The 17,124-nt window shown below is 54.4% G+C and overlaps 1 protein-coding gene across 4 annotated transcripts; it reads left to right on the top strand.

Annotated features, from left to right (window-relative positions):
• Positions 1–12,784: 12,784 nt before the first annotated feature.
• Positions 12,785–16,816, top strand: LOC120394715 (tripartite motif-containing protein 10-like). Of its 4 annotated transcripts, none has more exons than XM_039518920.1 (5): positions 12,785–12,844; positions 14,391–14,486; positions 15,036–15,266; positions 15,565–15,587; positions 16,680–16,785. In XM_039518920.1, the coding sequence occupies exons 1-5, from the start codon at positions 12,815–12,817 to the stop codon at positions 16,729–16,731; spliced, it is 432 nt and encodes a 143-aa protein (XP_039374854.1). In that variant the 5' UTR covers positions 12,785–12,814; the 3' UTR covers positions 16,732–16,785. The 4 variants fall into 4 exon arrangements, 3 of the variants coding, with proteins under 3 accessions (XP_039374854.1, XP_039374855.1, XP_039374852.1); XR_005592380.1 differs by having other exon boundaries at positions 12,792–12,848; XM_039518921.1 differs by lacking the exon at positions 12,785–12,844 and having other exon boundaries at positions 14,222–14,486; positions 15,771–16,816.
• The last annotated feature ends 308 nt before the right edge of the window (positions 16,817–17,124 follow it).

The following is a 17,124-nucleotide window of genomic DNA, read 5'->3' on the forward strand; positions in this document are numbered from 1 at the left end:
CGTTGGGGGCTGCCAACTGTGCCCCACCCCCTTCCTGCACCCACCACCAGCTCTTGGCTGCTCCTGGCTCACTGCAGGGGGATTGTGGGTTGCGGTGGGGTGGGAATAGCTGTAGCTGCTGCGGGGCAGCATTGATTTACCTGTCCCTGCCCGGCTTGCAGTGCACGGAGGGGGGAGGGACAGGGGGACACTCTCTCTCTCTCTCTCTCTCTCTCTCGGTGGGGGGGGAGGGGCAGGCGGAGGCTACCGCAGGATTTGGCGGAGTTGAGGGGGGATTGTCCCGGCTGGGGCAGGGCAGTGGCTCCACTAGGTTGTTGCGGGGAGGGGAGTGGCACCCACTGTCCTGTGCTAATTATTGGTCAGTCTTTGGGCATCTGGGGTGCACCAGCTTGGGGAGGGGTCTGTAATGGCTGTGTGTGTGTTAGGTCAGTAGAGGGCTTGGCTACACTTACAAGTTGCAGCGCTGGGAGTTACAGCGCTGGTCATGCAGCTGTGTAGGGCCAGCGCTGGAGTGTGGCCACACTGACAGCTACCAGCGCTGCAGTGTGGCCACACTTGCAGCACTTTCCAGCGCTGTATTGAGAGGTGCATTGTGGGCAGCTATCCCACAGAGCACCTCGTCCCATTTTGGCGCTGAGTATTGTGGGAAGGGGAAGGAAGTGTGCGGGTCATTCCGCTTCCTGTGTGCCAACGCCCCGTGGTGCATCGCTTCACATCCCAGCATTCACTCTTTCCGGCAGCGTTTGGCGCCATTGTGAGTGTCTTTCTGTTTTACTCTCTGTGTGAATCGCGATTTCTGTGGCAAATGGAGCCCGAGCTGCTGAGGACTGTGCTGATGAGTGTCGCCAGCACAACACGTTTGGCAGTCGAGCTATTCCTTCAGCTCCAAAGTGACAGTGAGGAGTCTGACGATGATATCGATATCGATTCTCCTGCCGCGTGACACCAAAGTGCTTGTGGCATTCACAGAAATGCTCAGCACCGTTGAACGCCGCTTTGGGCTCGAAACAAGCAGTGAGTGGTGGGATCACATCGTCATGGAAGTCTGGGATGACGAGCAGTGGCTGCAGAACTTTCGTATGAGAAAAGCCACTTTCATGGGACTGTGTGCTGAGCTCGCCCCCACTCTGCGGCGCAAGGACACAAGATTGAGAGCTGCCCTGACGGTGGAAAAGCGGGTGGCTATTGCAATCTGGAAGCTGGCAACTCCAGACAGCTACCGGTCGGTCGGAACCAGTTTGGTGTGGGAAAGTCGACCGTGGGAATCGTTTTGATGCAAGTTTGCAAGGCAACTAATCGCATCCTGCTAAGAAAGACCGTGACTCTGGGGAGCGTGCAGGACATTGTGGATGGCTTTGCACAAATGGGTTTCCCTAACTGTGGAGGGGCGATAGATGGGACGCATATTCCTATTCCCCACCTGGCATCAGAGTACGTTAATCGTAAGGGTATTTCTCTATGGTTCTCCAGGCGCTTGTGGATCACCGTGGCGTTTCATTGACATTTACACAGGCTGGCCTGGAAAGGTGCATGATGCACGCATCTTTCGGAACAGTGGCCTGTTCAGGAAGATGCAGGCAGGGACTTTTTTCCCAGACAGGAAGATCACAGTAGGGGATGTCGAAATGCCCACTGTGATCCTTGGAGACCCCGCGTACCCGTTACTGCCTTGGCTCATGAAACCCTATACAGGGAAGCTTGACAGGAGCAAGGACCAGTTCAACTACAGGCTGAGCCGGTGCAGAATGACTGTGGAGTGTGCTTTTGGGCGTTTAAAAGCCCGCTGGAGATGTCTGTATGGGAAGCTAGACTTGGGGGAAAGCAGCATCCCCGCGGTTATATGCGCTTGCTGTACCCTCCATAATATTTGTGAAGGGAAGGGTGAAACATTCAGTGAGGCATGGACCACCGAGGTTCAAGTCCTGGAGGCTGAATATGCACAGCCAGAGAGCAGGGCTAATAGAGAGGCCCAGCACAGGGCTACAAGGATTAGGGATGCCTTGAGGGAAGAATTTGAGGCTGAAAGCCAACAGTAATGTTTGCTGCCTTGCATGGGAGTGAATTGCACTGCTTACACTGTTATTCTATTATCCATAATAATAATATGATTTGCAGTGCCTCTTTCTTTACTGGGCTAAGGTATCTTTCACTATCTGCTATAATAAAGACTGTTTTCAAAGCCAAGAATTGTTTTATTGAAAAGAAAAAAACTTCCTTGACAGACAGACAGACACACAACATTTCATGAACACAAGAGGGCAGGGGTGTGGGTTGGTGAACTGTACAGTCACAAGTTTGCATATGTCCTGTCTGGATTGCTGTTTAATGAATCCTGCACTTCAGGGTGCATATACTGCATGGTGATGGGGGTTGAGTGCAGAGGGTAAGGGTGGTGGTAGGTATCAGGGCTGGTTGGTGAATGTACAGGTGTTGGAGGCAGCTGGTGGTGGTAAGAACCTGAATTCTGGGGAAAGGCGGTTTGAGCTGACATTGGGGCACAAGGCAAAAAGGACGGGGCGGGTGGGGGAGTAGCACGGTAGTGCTCTGCTTGCATGGCAACGAGTGACTCTATAGAGTCCGCTTGGCGCGACAGGATGCTTAGCAGCCGCTCCGTGCTTTTCCTCTTGGCCACTGCATTTCTCCTGCGGATCCTGCTTTCCTTTTCTCTCCACTCCTTCAAGTCTTTACTCTCTCGAGCAGAGTGATGAAGAACAGTTTTCAGCATGTCCTCTTTGCTCTTTCGGGGATTTTTTCTCAAATTTTGAAGCCTCTGTGATGTTGAACATCTGGGCAGTCCAGTAGTCAAGGTCACTGTAGAAACACAGAAATGACAACATTTAACACAGGCAGCATTGTATCCACTATCTCCAGACATGAATTGTTACACTGAGGGAGTTCTCACTTTAGCATTCTTTTCCCCACACGCATAACACAACAGAAGCCACGAAATGGTGAGTAAGGGGTGCTTATATAGGGAGAAGTGGGGCTTGAGTGATAGAGGGGAGCTGGTTGCTTCGGGTAATCTGGAGTGCTAGAGGGGTTGAGTGAAGATGCAGCTGCAGGGATGATCTTATCTCCCTATCTCTTCACTAAAGAGTCTCCCAACATTTTTCACAGGAGTTAATCCTGGAAGATGTCTCCCTACTGCGAGTCACTAGGGAACAGCGGGAGGCTCTTTTAGAGCAATGTGGATTCCGCCCGGGACCCTATGCGGCGTGCCTGTGTTCAGAAATGGTCCCCCCACCACTGGCAGCAGAGTGGCGCGGACGCGTCACCATCACTGGGACAAGGGACACAGTGGCTCTGCCTATAAACCTGCGCAGGCATATTGCCCACGCTCTGGATGAAACTTTTGCTGAGATAACTGAAGCAGATTACCGTGACGTGATAGACCACATCAACGGGCTATTCCACATATAGAGGCTGGCATGCATGCAGCCATAACCCCCCTTCCTCTCCAGAAACATTTCCACCCAGAAAATAAAAGCCGCTTACCGGTAACCCGCTCCTCTGCTTGTCCTTCTGCAACTGCTGGCTGCTGCGATTGGGTACTTTCCTCCTGGCTTGAGAAGAGCTCCTGGCTGCATGCCTCCAGGGACTCTGGGGTGTCTTCCCCCATCCCAGGAGCTTCACTCGCGGTTTCCTCTCCCCCCCCCGCCGCCTCCTCCTCCTCCTGTCCCCCAGCCTGCTCAGAAGTGTCCATCGTTATCCTGGGATTGGCAGTGGGGTCACCCCCAAGTATCTCGTCCATCTCCCTGTAAAAACGGCAGGTCGTGGGGGCAGCTCCGGATCGTCGATTCCCCTCTCGGGCTTTGTAATAGGCACTCCGCAGCTCTTTAACTTTCACCCTGCATTGTACTGCGTCCCGATCATGGCCCCTATCCAGCATGGCCCTTGATATCTGCTCAAAGATATCGTAATTCCTACGGCCGGAGCGCAGCTGTGCCTGCACAGATTCCTCTCCCCAAACACTGATGAGGTCCATCAGCTCGCCATTGCTCCATGCTGGGGCTCGTTTGCCACGTGGAGGCATGGTCACCTGGAAAGATTAACTGATTGCACTCCACACCTGGCTGCAGCAAACAGGAAGGAGATTTTTAAAATTCCTGGGGCATTTAAAGGGCGGGTCACCTGAGGCAAGAGCATTAGAGTGCAAACTGATGAGCAGAGTGGCTGAACAGGAATTCTGGGATACCTCCTTATTCCCTGGAGGACAATTAAAGCGCTGGTGAGTGTCCACACCTGCTGAGCAGCGCTGGATCACCAGCACTGTACTCCTTATACCCCTGCCGGGATGGGTTTTCAGCCAGCGCTGCAACCAGGGAGTTGCAGCGCTGGTTGTGCCCTGCAAGTGTGGACGGGGTGTAATTGCAGCGCTGGAAAGCCTCCACCAGCGCTGCAACTTGTAAGTGTAGCCAAGCCCTCAGAGTGGGGATGATTTATAAATATGGAAGCAGGAAATCTGTCGACCCCCTGCTGCAGAGAATATTGTTCCCCTAGGAGGAGAATTTGGTGTTTACTGGGATGTGTCACTTTCCAGCCTGTGCAGCTCCTGGCCACAGGTATCTGGTTAAAGCCACCAGCTGCTCTATCCTGGCCACAGAGAACGATGGAAGCTGTGGAACAGCAGGCAGCCTCTCCCCAGCTGAGGAAGAACCATTAATAGAAACCTTCCCACCTCAAGGCAAAGGGAGCAGGAGGTGGCAGCCCTGGAGGGAGAGTCTCTCCCTAAATACAGAAACAGGGAGGAGCATCCAGGAAAGACCCCCCCCCCCCTTAGCCCAAAGCAAAGGGATGTGACAGCCCTGAGGGGGAGACCTCTCCATTCATGTTTTAATTTAATATTTCAGACCTGTAGAAATATTCACCAGAACCCACATGGTCATAGTTAAGGGTGTTTGGATGCTGGGCCTTGAGAAGGTTTCTATTTGGCGGGGGGAGGGGTGTGTGTCTCTCTCTCTCTCTCTCTCTCACACACACACACACATCTGGTTAGGTACCACCGGACTGTTGTAAGGGGAATCCAAGCATCTGAGCCCCAGGATCCCCAGAGAAGTCAAGACTCTGGCACCAGAACAGAGCCCATCCACTGCTCCAATCTTGGGGTCCCTGGACAGGGCTGGCTCTAACATTTATGCCGCCCCAAGCAAAAAAGAGCGCTGCCCTGCCCCCGCAAGCACCGCACTGCCAAACCCCTCCCCGAGCTCCGTGCTGCCCAAGCCCCCCCCCTTCCCGAGCACCGCATCGCCCAAGCCTGCATCCCCTTGAGCATCATGCCGCCCAAGTCCCTGCCCCCTCCCCAGCACTGCCCAAGTCCCCGCCCCCCGGAGCATCGTGCTGCCCAAGTCCCCGCCCCCTGGAGCACTGCGTCGTGCGGCCCACGTCCCCACCCCCCCGAGCACCGTGCTGCCCAAGTCCCCGCCCCCCAAGTGTCACGTTGCACCGCCCAAGTCCTGCCCCCTCCCCCCTAGCACTGCCCGGCCAAACAAAAAAAAACCAAAAACAAACCCCGATCGCCGCCCCCTCCCAAGGCGCCGCCCCAAGCACGTGCTTGGTGGGCTGGTGTCTGGAGCCGGCCCTGTCACTGGGCACATTCTTTGGGACTCTCCCCCATTTCAGGTGTGAAACCTGCTGCCTAACCCCCTGGTGCAGAGCTGACCCTCCAGACTCCCACATGCTTAAATACACCATCTCCCAGAACTCCATGCCAAGGTGAGAGCCTTCCTGTTTCAGCTGAACTCTCTCTGGAGGCACGCAGTAGTTGTGACGCATTTCACACAGAGAGAGAGACTCTTTGCACAAGTCTAACACACCATTGCTCTTTCACTTAACCAGATAAAGCACAAGAGAGTTCAGATCATGTAGCACAAAATAATGAACTTAACTGCAGTGCCCCTCACTAGCCAGGGCCAGCTTTAGGCCGATTCGCCCAATTTCCCGGATCGGGCCCCATGCCTTAGGTACCTTTTTAATTATTTTTTTAACTCACCCGGTGGCGGTCTGCTCCAGTGGTCTTTGGCAGCATTTTTGTGGCGGGGGGATCCTTCGGTGCCGAGGAAGACCCAGAGCGGACCCCCCTGTCGCCGAACTGCTGCCGAAGCCCCGGACCGCCGCCGGGTATTCGAATTGAGCCCCGCAGTTAATAAAGCCGGCCCTATCACTAGCTCACCCTTCCCTTAGGAGTCCTGGGGGCCATCTGAGCCTAGGAAAGCAGGCAGGGTCCCCGGCCTCATGAACCTGCTGCATGCTGGGGGACTTTGCTCTCTCCTTCTGAGTTGGAGACAAAGAGTGAGATCCAGGAAGGGACTCAGGTATTATAATGCTGAATGTCACCATGTCTAAATTGCAGCTGCCTAGAAAAATCACTGGAATGACATTGTGAGCCTCAAAGCCTGAGTGTTGGGGAGATGTAAGCATAGGCGGCAGGTTTGTATAATTTTTGGTGGGGCCCAAAATGGTGGTGCCCCCCCGCTCCCGCCAGGGGCGGCTCTAGAAATTCTGCCGCCCCAAGCAGGGCGCCGCTTGCACCGCCCTTCCCCGGTCCCGTGGCCGGGGCAGAAGTGCCTGCGGACGGTCCCGTGGTCCCGCGGCTCCGGTGGAGCATCCGCAGGCATGCCTGCGGGAGCTCCGTCCGAGCCGCGGGACCAGCGCACCCGCCGCAGTCATGCCTGCGGCAGGTCCGCTCCTCCCGGGGCTCCTGTGGACCTCCCGCAGGCATGACTGCGGAAGGTCCGCCGGAGCCAAATGCCGCCCTGCCAGGACAATGCCGCCCCACGCGCCTGCTTGGCGCGCTGGGGTCTGGAGCCGGCCCTGGCTCCCGCCCTGTAAGCCGATATAAAATGAAGCTACAATGCATCAGTGCCACAAGATTACAAAGGTCAATTAAAAGTGGAAAGTCAGAAGCAGCACTTGCCTACTTCAATATACAGTATTATATTTTGTTGCACCTGTTGTGATGAAGTGGGAATGTCCTTAATATTTTCTCTGAATACTGTATGGGTGCCTCAGTTTCCCCTGCAAGATGCCAACTGAAGGTGTTGGGGACAAAGATCAGGTGGCCTCCTTGTCCGGAAGAGACACAGAGGCCAGAGGAGGGAGTGTCAGTTTGGAGCTGGCTGGGGAAATGGGGAGAGAGACCCAGAACTTGGTTCTGGGCTCCCCACCCCCCAAGATGGACCTGACAGAGGGGTTCTGTTTTCTGTACCTACAAGCTCTGTTTAAACTGTGTTCCCGTCATCTAATAAACCTTCTGTTTTACTGTCTGGCTGAGAGTCACATCTGACTGCGGAGTTGGGGTGCAGGGACCTCTGGTTGCCCCAGGACCAGCCTGGGCAGACTCGCTGTGGAAAGTGCATGATGTGGAAGGGCTGAATGCTCCGAGATCAGACCCAGGAAGGTGTAAGCTTCTTGCCCTGGAGACAGTCTGCTCCGAGAGAGGAGGCTCCCCCAGAGTCCTGACTGGCTTTGTATGGAGTTGTTCCAAAGCATCACAGCATCCCCTTCCACACCGTGCACTTCCCAGAAGTCCGCACAGGAACTGACACTCCCTCCTCCGGCCTTTGTCTCTTTTCCAGGCATTAGGAGGCCACCCAATCTCTCTGTTCTCCAACACCTTCAGTTGGCACCTTGCAGGGGAAACTGATTTGGGAGAAATGAAGTAAAAGCTGCCCAAACCGAGCTTGAGCACACCTGAATTTTGAGGTGTTCAAATCTGGAAGGCAGGTGCTGGGGGTGGGAGAGGGCTGTGGGCTCCATGGGGGAGCATGGCAGCAACTGTCTGGAGCTGCACAGAGCCAGATACGCTGGTCTGAGTGGCACAGTAAGCGGTTTGGGGGTTGGAGAAGGGGTAGGGAGTTCCGGGGTGCAGTCAAGGGACAAGGAGCAGGGGGGGTTGGATGGGGCAGAGGTTCGGAAGGGCAGTCAGGGGACAGGCAGCATTTGGATAGGTTTGGGAGTCCAGGAGGTTTATCAGGGGACAGGTAGGAGGGTCCTGGGGGAAGTTGGGTGGAGTCTCAGGAGGGGCAGTTGGGGACAAGGAGAAGGGAGGCTTAGATAGGGGCTGAGGTCCCAAGGGGCAGGGGTCTCAGGAGGGGGTAATCGGGGGACAAGGACCAGTGGTGCTTAAATAGGGGATGGAGGTCCTGGGGGGCAGTTGGGGCGGGGGTCTGGGGAGGGGGCAATCAGTGGCCAGGGGCTGGGATTCAAAGGGTTCTGGGCTGCTGGCAGCTGTGGGGAGCCCTGAGCCCTTTAAATCCCAGCCGCCTTCCCGGCTGGGATTCAAAGGGCTCTGGGCTCCCTGCCCCTGGGGCAGTGCAGAGCCCTCTGACTCCTGGCCGCGGCTGAGATTTAAAGGGCGCTGGGCTCCCCGCGCTTGCAGGCAGCCCAGAGCCCTCTGGCTCCCGGCCACGGGTGGGATTTAAAGGGCTCTGGGCTCCCCGCGCTTGCAGGCAGCCCAGAGCCTCTGACTCCCGGCCGCGGCTGGGATTTAAAGGGCTCTCAGCTCCCCGCGCTTGCAGGCAGCCCAGAGCCTCTGACTCCCGGCCGCGGCTGGGATTTAAAGGGCTCTGGGCTCCCTGCCTCTGGGGCAGCCCAGAGCCCTCTGACTCCCGGCCGCGGCTGGGATTTAAAAGGCTCTGGGCTCCCCGCGCGTGCAGGCAGCCCAGAGCCCTCTGATTCCCGGCCGCGGCTGGGATTTAAAGGGCTCTGGGCTCCCCGCGCTTGCAGGCAGCCCAGAGCCCTCTGATTCCCAGCCGCAGCTGGGATTTAAAAGGCTCTGGGCTCCCCCCGCTTGCAGGCAGCCCAGAGCCCTCTGACTCCCGGCCGCGGCTGGGATTTAAAAGGCTCTGGGCTCCCCGCGCTTGCAGGCAGCCCAGAGCCCTCTGATTCCCGGCCGCGGCTGGGATTTAAAGGGCTCTGGGCTCCCCGCGCTTGCAGGCAGCCCAGAGCCCTCTGATTCCTGGCCGCGGCTGGGATTTAAAAGTCTCTGGGCTCCCCGTGGCTGCGGGCAGCGCAGAGCCCTCTGACTCCCGGCCACGGCTGGGATTTAAAAGGGGCAAAACCTAGCTCCAACTATTGGTGGAGCAGAGCCCCTGACTGTAAATATTCCTGGGGCTAAAGCCCCAGGAGCCCATATAAGTCGGCGCCCATGGATGTAAGTGCCTTAGAATGGGTGACACAGAAGCCAGCGTGCTAGGCAGGGAGCTGCCTAAACCAGTCAGTGGGAGATGCTGAGCAGAGGGGAATTGTAGAGGTAGTCTACGCCCCTCACTAAGGGTTTGGCTACACTTGCAGCAGTACAGCGCTGGGAGTTAAACCTGTCTTCGTACAGCTGAGTAGGGAAAGCGCTGCAGTGTGGCCACACTGACAGCTACCAGTGCTGCAGTGTGGCCACATTTGCAGCGGGGAGTGGTGCATTATGGGTAGCTATCCCAGCGTTCAAATGGCTGCAACGTGCTTTTCAAAAGACGGGGGTGGGTTGGAGTGTGACAGGGAGCGTGGGGGAGACAGAGAGAGCGGATTTTTGGAGCTGACACTGTGTCAGCTCCCTGCCTTGCAAGTTCTAAGGACTTGAAGATACACAGCACCAACCTTCAATCATTTTAAAAGTTTCAACCCCTTCCCCCACCCCTCTTCTCATTCACTAAATGCAAATAGCCTTCAGACCAGATAAGCAGATGCTCCGAAACGGACCCTTCTCCCCCCCACCCCGCTGCTTCTCTCCTCAAGCAAACACTAGCTGTGGACATTCATCCCCCTGCCTGCCTCTGCTCAAGCAAACAGGGGCTGTGTTTGTTTTTTAGATAAGCAGCTCTGGAAGCCCTGAGTTCACAACAAAACAAAGAGTGTTATCTTTACTTAAAAAGCATTATGGGAATGTTCCGGAGGTCAGTTACAGCGTAGTAAGATTAATCACTGTTTACACTGGCACCTCAGCGCTGTAAGAGCAGCGCTATAGTCGTTATTCCCCAGGCCGAGGTGGAGTACAGCCAGCGCTGTAGCCAGGGAGATACAGCGCTGTATGTGCCTTGCCAGTGTGGACGGGGAGTGAGTTACAGTGCTGTAAAGCCACCACCAGCGCTGTAACTCTCAAGTGTAGCCAAGCCCTCAGCTTTGTGGATTGCAGGGCTGTTTCTGTGACACTCTAGAGCCCCCTGTCTCTAGATAAATTTTGTTTGTGAGGTAAATGCCCCAAAATACAGAAAATTCAGAAGCCATTTCTATCTTCTTAGGATCAAATTTGGAGCTGTTTGGGGAGTTTGAAGAAAGAGGGAGATGAGAAATTGGCATTTAACTACAGTAGGGAGACAGAAAACCCAGGAACTGCTGGCAGGTGCCATTGTTACTCACCAATAAATCTGCACAGGGATGTTATCAATGCTCAGATCTCTGTGAGTAACAGGAGAGTAACAGCGAGTAACATGCTCCCCGTGATAGGCTATTTATTGTTGCCTCTGTGCAAAGCAATTTCTGTTCTTGCTTAATGGAAACTAAACAGGAGAAAGGAGGAAATTATATTTACCTACTGAATAATCCAAATAGTTTTCTTTAAAACATGAACAATTTGAACAATCTCTATTAGAAATCTCAATTTCTCTGCAGCTAAGGCCCTCCATAATTACAGCGTGTTGACATTTTTCACGCAGAAATGTCTCTCACCTGAAAGTGTGGCTTCAGCAAAATCAGAGTTTCCCTGGAAATGTTGCTTTCTACGACAGAACGCTAGATTCTGATCAGGAGAATCAACGTGTAATTGCAAACAGTTAAATTATTTCAATTTCCATCTAAAATGTCCGTCCACATTTTCTGTTTCTACATTTCTGCAGGGAAACATTACAGGATATTTCATTCCGGGAAACATCTTAACCCCTGGAGCTCAGCATCAGCTTATTTATGTTAAGGGTGAAAGATCAAGCTACAACACATAATATGAAAATTTATTTCATGATGAAGTAGAAAGATCTCCAAAGATGTCATGTCCAAGAATAATCTAGAGATCATGCAACCACGAAACCACTTCAAGCCAGGGAGTGCTGCATCCCCAGTACCCTCATTCCAGCACTTAAAACTTATTTTTGCAGGCTCTGTGCCTGAAAATAGTTCTTAGACCAAGAGTTATGGGCAGTGTTTGAAACCCAAACTTTGGAGCATCAGGACATTGAAAGTGAAATGAATTAAAATTGTAGAACTGAATTTTTTTTTTCAGTGTCTACGCTTAGGTAAATGGAGAAAGTAAAGCACAGCCAGCCTGCAAGAGCAGTGCTGCAGAACAGAAAACCTGGAATCGTTCCCTGCTAGGGAGAAACAATCATGAGCTGCTACCACTACAGATATTGCTTCAATTACACTAAAACTTTCCAATTTTTTCCAACTCTCTAATTTTGTAGTGAAATGGCCACACTGGGCACTGCCGTTATTCTACCATTTAGTCCCCCTTGTCTGTGGGAGTCTTTCCTTTGCCAACAATAGACTTTGGGTCAGGTCTATCGGCAGTGGTGAGCTGGAGCAGGTTCCCACAGGTTCTCGAGAACCGGTTGCTAAAATTAGACCTCTGTGGAGAACCGGTTGTTAAAGGGCCAGGAGGTGGGCAAAGAACTCTGGTCCGCGGGCCGGACCATCCTGTTGCTCCCAGGATTCCCAACTGGGGAGGCTGAGGCTCTCCCAGCCCTACCCCCGCTTCCTCCCAGCTGCAGTGCGGCCAGCCGCGGGCATCAGCTGGGCAGCTCAGCTGGGCAGCTCAGCTGAGCTCCCGGGACGTCCTGCTGCCACTTTTTGAATGGCCCAGCAAGGTGTGTGTGTGTGGGGGGGGGGGGGCTGCTGCAAGCTCCAGGGCTGGCCGGAGGGGAGGGGCGAGGGCAAGTGGGGCAATTGGCCCAGGCCGTGCAGGGGCCTCCAGCCCCACGAGGATGTCTCCCGGCCCTCCCCACTCCCCTTAAATCAGCACTTTTTATAGGGAACCGGTTGTTAAGATTTTGGCAGCTCATCACTGTCTATCGGCTGTGACAGAGAAACACCAATTCCCCTGGGAATGTCTGGATGTTACCAAATCTCCCCACAGTGGGGCTACACCAGGGGTGAAAGTAACTTAAAGGACTTTCTGGTACTCCAGAATCCTGAGGAGGGGCGTGGCCTCCACCAGAAGAGGCGGAGCCTTTAAATCCCCAAGCCCTTTAAATCAGGATTTAAAGGGCCCGGGGCTAGGGCTGTGGTAGCAGCAGCTGGAAGCCCCAAGCCCTTTAAATCAGCCCCTGAGCTCCCAGCTGCAGAGGTGGCTGGGAGCCCTGGGGTTCAGGGGCAATTTAAATGGGTTGATTTAAAGGGCCTGGGGCTCTAGCTGCTGCTATCGCAGCAGAGCCCCGGCCCTTTAAATTGCCGACGGAGCCCCAGGGCACTAGCAGCAGGTCCCGGGGCTCTGGCTGCCGCTACCTTCCAGGGCCCTTTAAATCATCTCCGGAGCCCTGCTGCCGGAGCCCTGGGCTCCAGTGGCAATTTAAAGGGCCCGGGATGGTAGAGGCAGCGGGAGCCCTAAACCCTTTCAATAGCCACCAGAGCCCTGCTGCCGCTACTCCAGGGCTCCGGCAGGCTCCGGGGCCCTTTAAATTGTACCGGAGCACTGGGGTAGTGGCAGTGGGACTCCAGCAGCCTTTTAAAGGGTCCGGGGTGGTAGCAGCAGCAGGAGCCCTAGGCCCTTTAAATCACCACCTGAGCCCCACAGCCGCTACCCCAGGGCTCTGGCAGCAGGGCTTTGTCAGCAATTTAAAGGGCCCTGGGCTCCAGGCCTTTAAATTGCTGCCTCAGGAAGCCGGTCCACCCCAGTATGGTGCAGCAGCTCTTTCTGGCAGGGGTGGCAGGTTTGTAGAAATTTTGATGGTGCCAGAACCTGCCCCTGCCTAAACTCTGCCCCCCCAAACTCCAGCCCTCACCTGCCCAAGACTCTGGGAGAGAGTTTGGGTGAGGAAGGAGGTTTGGGGTGCAGGCCCTGCGCTGGGGCAAGGGACTGGGGTGCAGGAGGTATGCAGGCTCTGGGAGGGAGTTTGGGGATGGGAGGGAGTGTGGAGGGAGGGGGTGCAAGTTCTGGGAGGGAGTTTGGGGATAAGAGGGGGTGTGGAGGGAGGGGGTGCAGAGGTGAAGGCTGTGGGGTGAGGCTGGGGATGGATTTGGGATGTGGCTGGGGATGAGGGGTTTGGGGTGTGGGAGGAGACTCAGGGCTGAGGCAGAGGGTTAGGATGCAGGGGAATGAGGGCTCTGGCTGGGGCTGGAGATGAGGGGTTTGGGGTGTTGGAGATGTTCAGGGCCAGGACAGAGGGTTGGGCTGCGAGGGGATGAGGGCTCTGGCTGGGGGGTGTGGGCTCTGGGGTGGGGCAGGGCTGAGGATGAGTTTGAGGGGCAGGCAGGCTGCCCTGGGACTGGAGCCAGAAAGAAGGACTCCCCCCAGCCCTCTCCCTGCTGGCAGCAGCGAGCTCTGGGGTAGGTACCCCCTTCTCCCCCCCCCATCACTGCACGTGCTCCTAGGGCCCCTCTCAGGTCCAGGAATCCCCCTCGCCTCCCCTGTGGTGGGTGCCATGCCGGGGGGGAGGGGGCTGCTATCACATGTGCACCTCCTCCCCTGCTGCTGCCCCTCACTGTAGCCTCACTGGGGCTGCCCCTTGCCCAGCATGGGGCAAGAGCAGTGACTGTGGGCGGGGGGGCAGCTGCACCGGTGGAGGGTCCCACTGGAAAATGAAAGGGTCTGAGGGGGAAGGGCAGCCTGCCCTGGCAGGAGTGGAGGGAGGCACTAGGACCCTGTGGCAGCAGTTAATGCAGGCAGGCAGCATGGAGCTGTAGGGGACAGGAGAGAAACACACTCTGCTCCGGGACCCAGGGATCAGTGAGGCTTAAAACACAAGAGCAGCAGGCCAGTTTATATTTGAGTGTTGGGAGTTTGCCCTAATGCTCAGACCAGGTCTGTTGCACCAGTGCAGTCCCCAGGGTTTCAGAGCTGAAATTCAGTTGGGAGTTGGACTCCTTGGAGAATCCCCGCCCATATTTGCAGCCCCTGTGGTTTCTGGGATTTGTATCACTTCGGCAATCTCCTGAAAACCACCTTACTTGATTCACCACCATGTGACTCCAGTTTCCTGTTATGGGCTATGCTACTAATTAGTGAATGAATAAATACCAGTCAAACTCGGATAATTTGAGGTCTCTCTAATTTATAAAAAGACTGAATTGGAAACAAGTCAGAATATGACATTCTCCCTATTTCCATTGTTCGGTTTCATTCCCTTGGTGGCTGTGATGTCATAAACCCATTAGGACCAACAGTCACCTTGGGTTTGAGTGGGAAAACATCCCCCTACACACCCCTCTGAACCCTCAGAATGAAACTGCCCAAATCATTTCTCTTTCTACAGGAAAAAATCCAGGCCCAATTGAAGACTCTGAGGGAAGAGAGAGAAAAGCTCCTGAGATTTAAAGACACTGGAGAGAGGAAAAGCCGGGGGTATCTGGTAGGTGCCTGTTGTTACTGACCTGCAGAGACTTGTGGTGAGAGGTCTGTTTGTAGGAAGATTCCTCTGTGGGCTTGGTGAATGTGGGCATCAGTATGTTTCTCCATGATCCTAGATTTTCTGTGTTAGGTTCATGTGCAGAATCTAAGCTCTCGTGTCAGTGAATGAGTTAATTTCTAGCCCTTGTGGTTTCCCTGTGTCAACAATGCAAGAAATGAGGCAGAATTATTTGATTCTTTTTCCCCCTTGGAACTTCTGCCACTGTAATGCTGAGTCCTGCCTCCTGCTGCTCTGGATCTCCATTCTCAGAGGCCATTGATAACACAGTGTCCTAAGCATGTCAGACATGGAAACATCCCTTTCCAGAAACATTGGGGAGACATGAAAGAGGTGTGGGAGAATCCTCTCCCAAGTAACCACAGCGTAGAATCAAGAGTCAGAAATCTTAGGTTTGCAAAGAAATTCTACCTCCTGCGCACTCAGCACTGCCATAAAAGACCCCGGGCTGCTTCCATGTCCCTGACCAACCCTTTCCCTGTTGCTTTACAGAAACAGATACAAGAGGAGAGGCAGAAAATTGTTTCTGAATTTCAGCAACTGAGGCAGTTCCTGGAGGAACAGGAGCGACTCCTGCTGCTCTGGCTGGAAAAGCTGGACAAGGAGATAGTGAAGATACGGAATGAAAATATCACCAAACTCTCTGAGCAGATTTCCCATCTCAGTGAGCTGATCAGTGAGCTGGAGGGGAAGTGTCAGAAACCAGCAAGTGAATTCCTGCAGGTGAGACTGAATTAGAAACATGGCAGATCCCCACACAGGGAAGGGAGGGCTCCTGAATCATAAGCACGGGGGGCCAGCAGTCAGAGATCTCACTGTAACTCGGCATGAGCATTGCTGACATGTGAATGATTATTGGTCATTGCAGAGTGACAGACACAGAGATATGAGAGAAGGGAAAGTCCGATTAGCTCAGGGAATCCATGGCCTCTTTTCCCTATATTTGTAAAATCTCTTCCCTAGGATTCACTGCTTGTGTCAAGTGGGACCTGAGATTCTTTTCTCTCTCTCTCTCCTCTAGGATGTCAGATGCACCTTGAGCAGGTACATGGCTCTCTCACTCACCCTCACACTTGACAATGCTGGGAAAGAGCCGGGTGATGGTGGTGGTGATGATGTTAGCACCGCATCTCCCCAGGGCTCTACAGCAAAATGTGTGGGGAAGGTCACATGTTGGATACAAATCTTTCTGATCAACTTCATCCTGAGTTTCTCACCATTTTACAGAAGACTCTGGAATTCTCCATTCGGTGGGAAGGACTGACCTCAAGTGTTTCCTAGAGATGTCACCTCCCTGAGGGACTGGCTGCCTCAGGATTGTGGGGATGGACTATGGGCCTGTCACTGCTGGGGCCCTGGTCACTATTCAGCCCAGGGCAGCAGCGATCAAGACTCTTTCCCACCTGAGGGCTGTTTGGAGCCCTGTGTGGAATGAGCTGGGGATGGGGGAATTGGTGTCTCAGTCTAGAGGACAGATTTCTACAGCACTTCACCTGGGAACCTCCTGTCCCTAGAGCATGGAGGCCAAGGAGTGAATTGGCCATAGAGACTAAATTCCCCTTTTATCATCCCCAGAGTACACATTGTACCTAAAGTTACCAACCAAACCAACACCAGCCACGACACACCCAGCACCACAGTGAAACCATGAAATACAGAGGAGATCCCGAGCAGAAGTCACACAAAAGATCCTGACACCGACCTTAGTGCTGAGTTCCTGCCTACGCTGATGAACAGAAGCACTCACTGAGCAGCATCCAAACACCCTTAACTCTGACCATGGGGTTCTCATGGACATTCACAGAAGTTTTAATACTAAATTGAGAGGAATGAGTAGAAATCTCTGTGCTCTTAGGGCTGACACATCCCACTCCTTTACCCCAGTGTCTCTGCCGCTGGAATGGAGCAGCCCCAGCAGGGGAAGCTGGGAGCTGAAGCTTCTTCAGGCAAATGAGAAACAGACTGAGGAGCTGCAGTGACATCTCTGCTCAGTCTCAGGTGCTCAGCACTGAGGCAGCTTCTTGGAATCCAGTCCTGTCCCAGCCAGGACGGGGCTTCTGGGCAGTCTGAGAAATGGTCCCAGCCTCCCCCAGGGCTGAGCTCTGCCCCTAACGCTCTGATTCTCTTTCCCCTCAGCGAATGTGACTCTGGATCCAGACACGGCTCATCCCAACCTTGTCTTGTCTGAGGATTTGAGAAGTGTAAAGTGGGAAGAAATACAGCAGGATCTGCCTGACAACCCTGAGAGATTTGACACTGAGCCCTCCGTGCTGGGCTGGGAGGGATTCACCTTGGGGAGACATTGCTGGGAGGTGGAGGTGGGGGATAGGGGAGGTTGGGTTGTGGGGGTGGCCAAAGAGTCTGTGAGGAGGAGGGGAGAGATCCGCCCCGAAGAGGGGATCTGGGCTGTGGGGTATGTATTGGATCAGTTCTGGGCTCTCACCTCCCCTGCGACCCCCCCCCCCGCCCCTGAGTTGGGTCCCCAGCAGGATCCGGGTTTGTCTGGACTGTGACCGGGGCAGGTGACATTTCTCGATGCTGGTGACGAGGCCCCGATCTTCACTTTCCCGCCGGGCTCCGT

Source organism: Mauremys reevesii, unplaced genomic scaffold (genome assembly GCF_016161935.1).
Source record: "Mauremys reevesii isolate NIE-2019 unplaced genomic scaffold, ASM1616193v1 Contig75, whole genome shotgun sequence".
NCBI lineage: Eukaryota > Metazoa > Chordata > Testudines > Geoemydidae > Mauremys > Mauremys reevesii.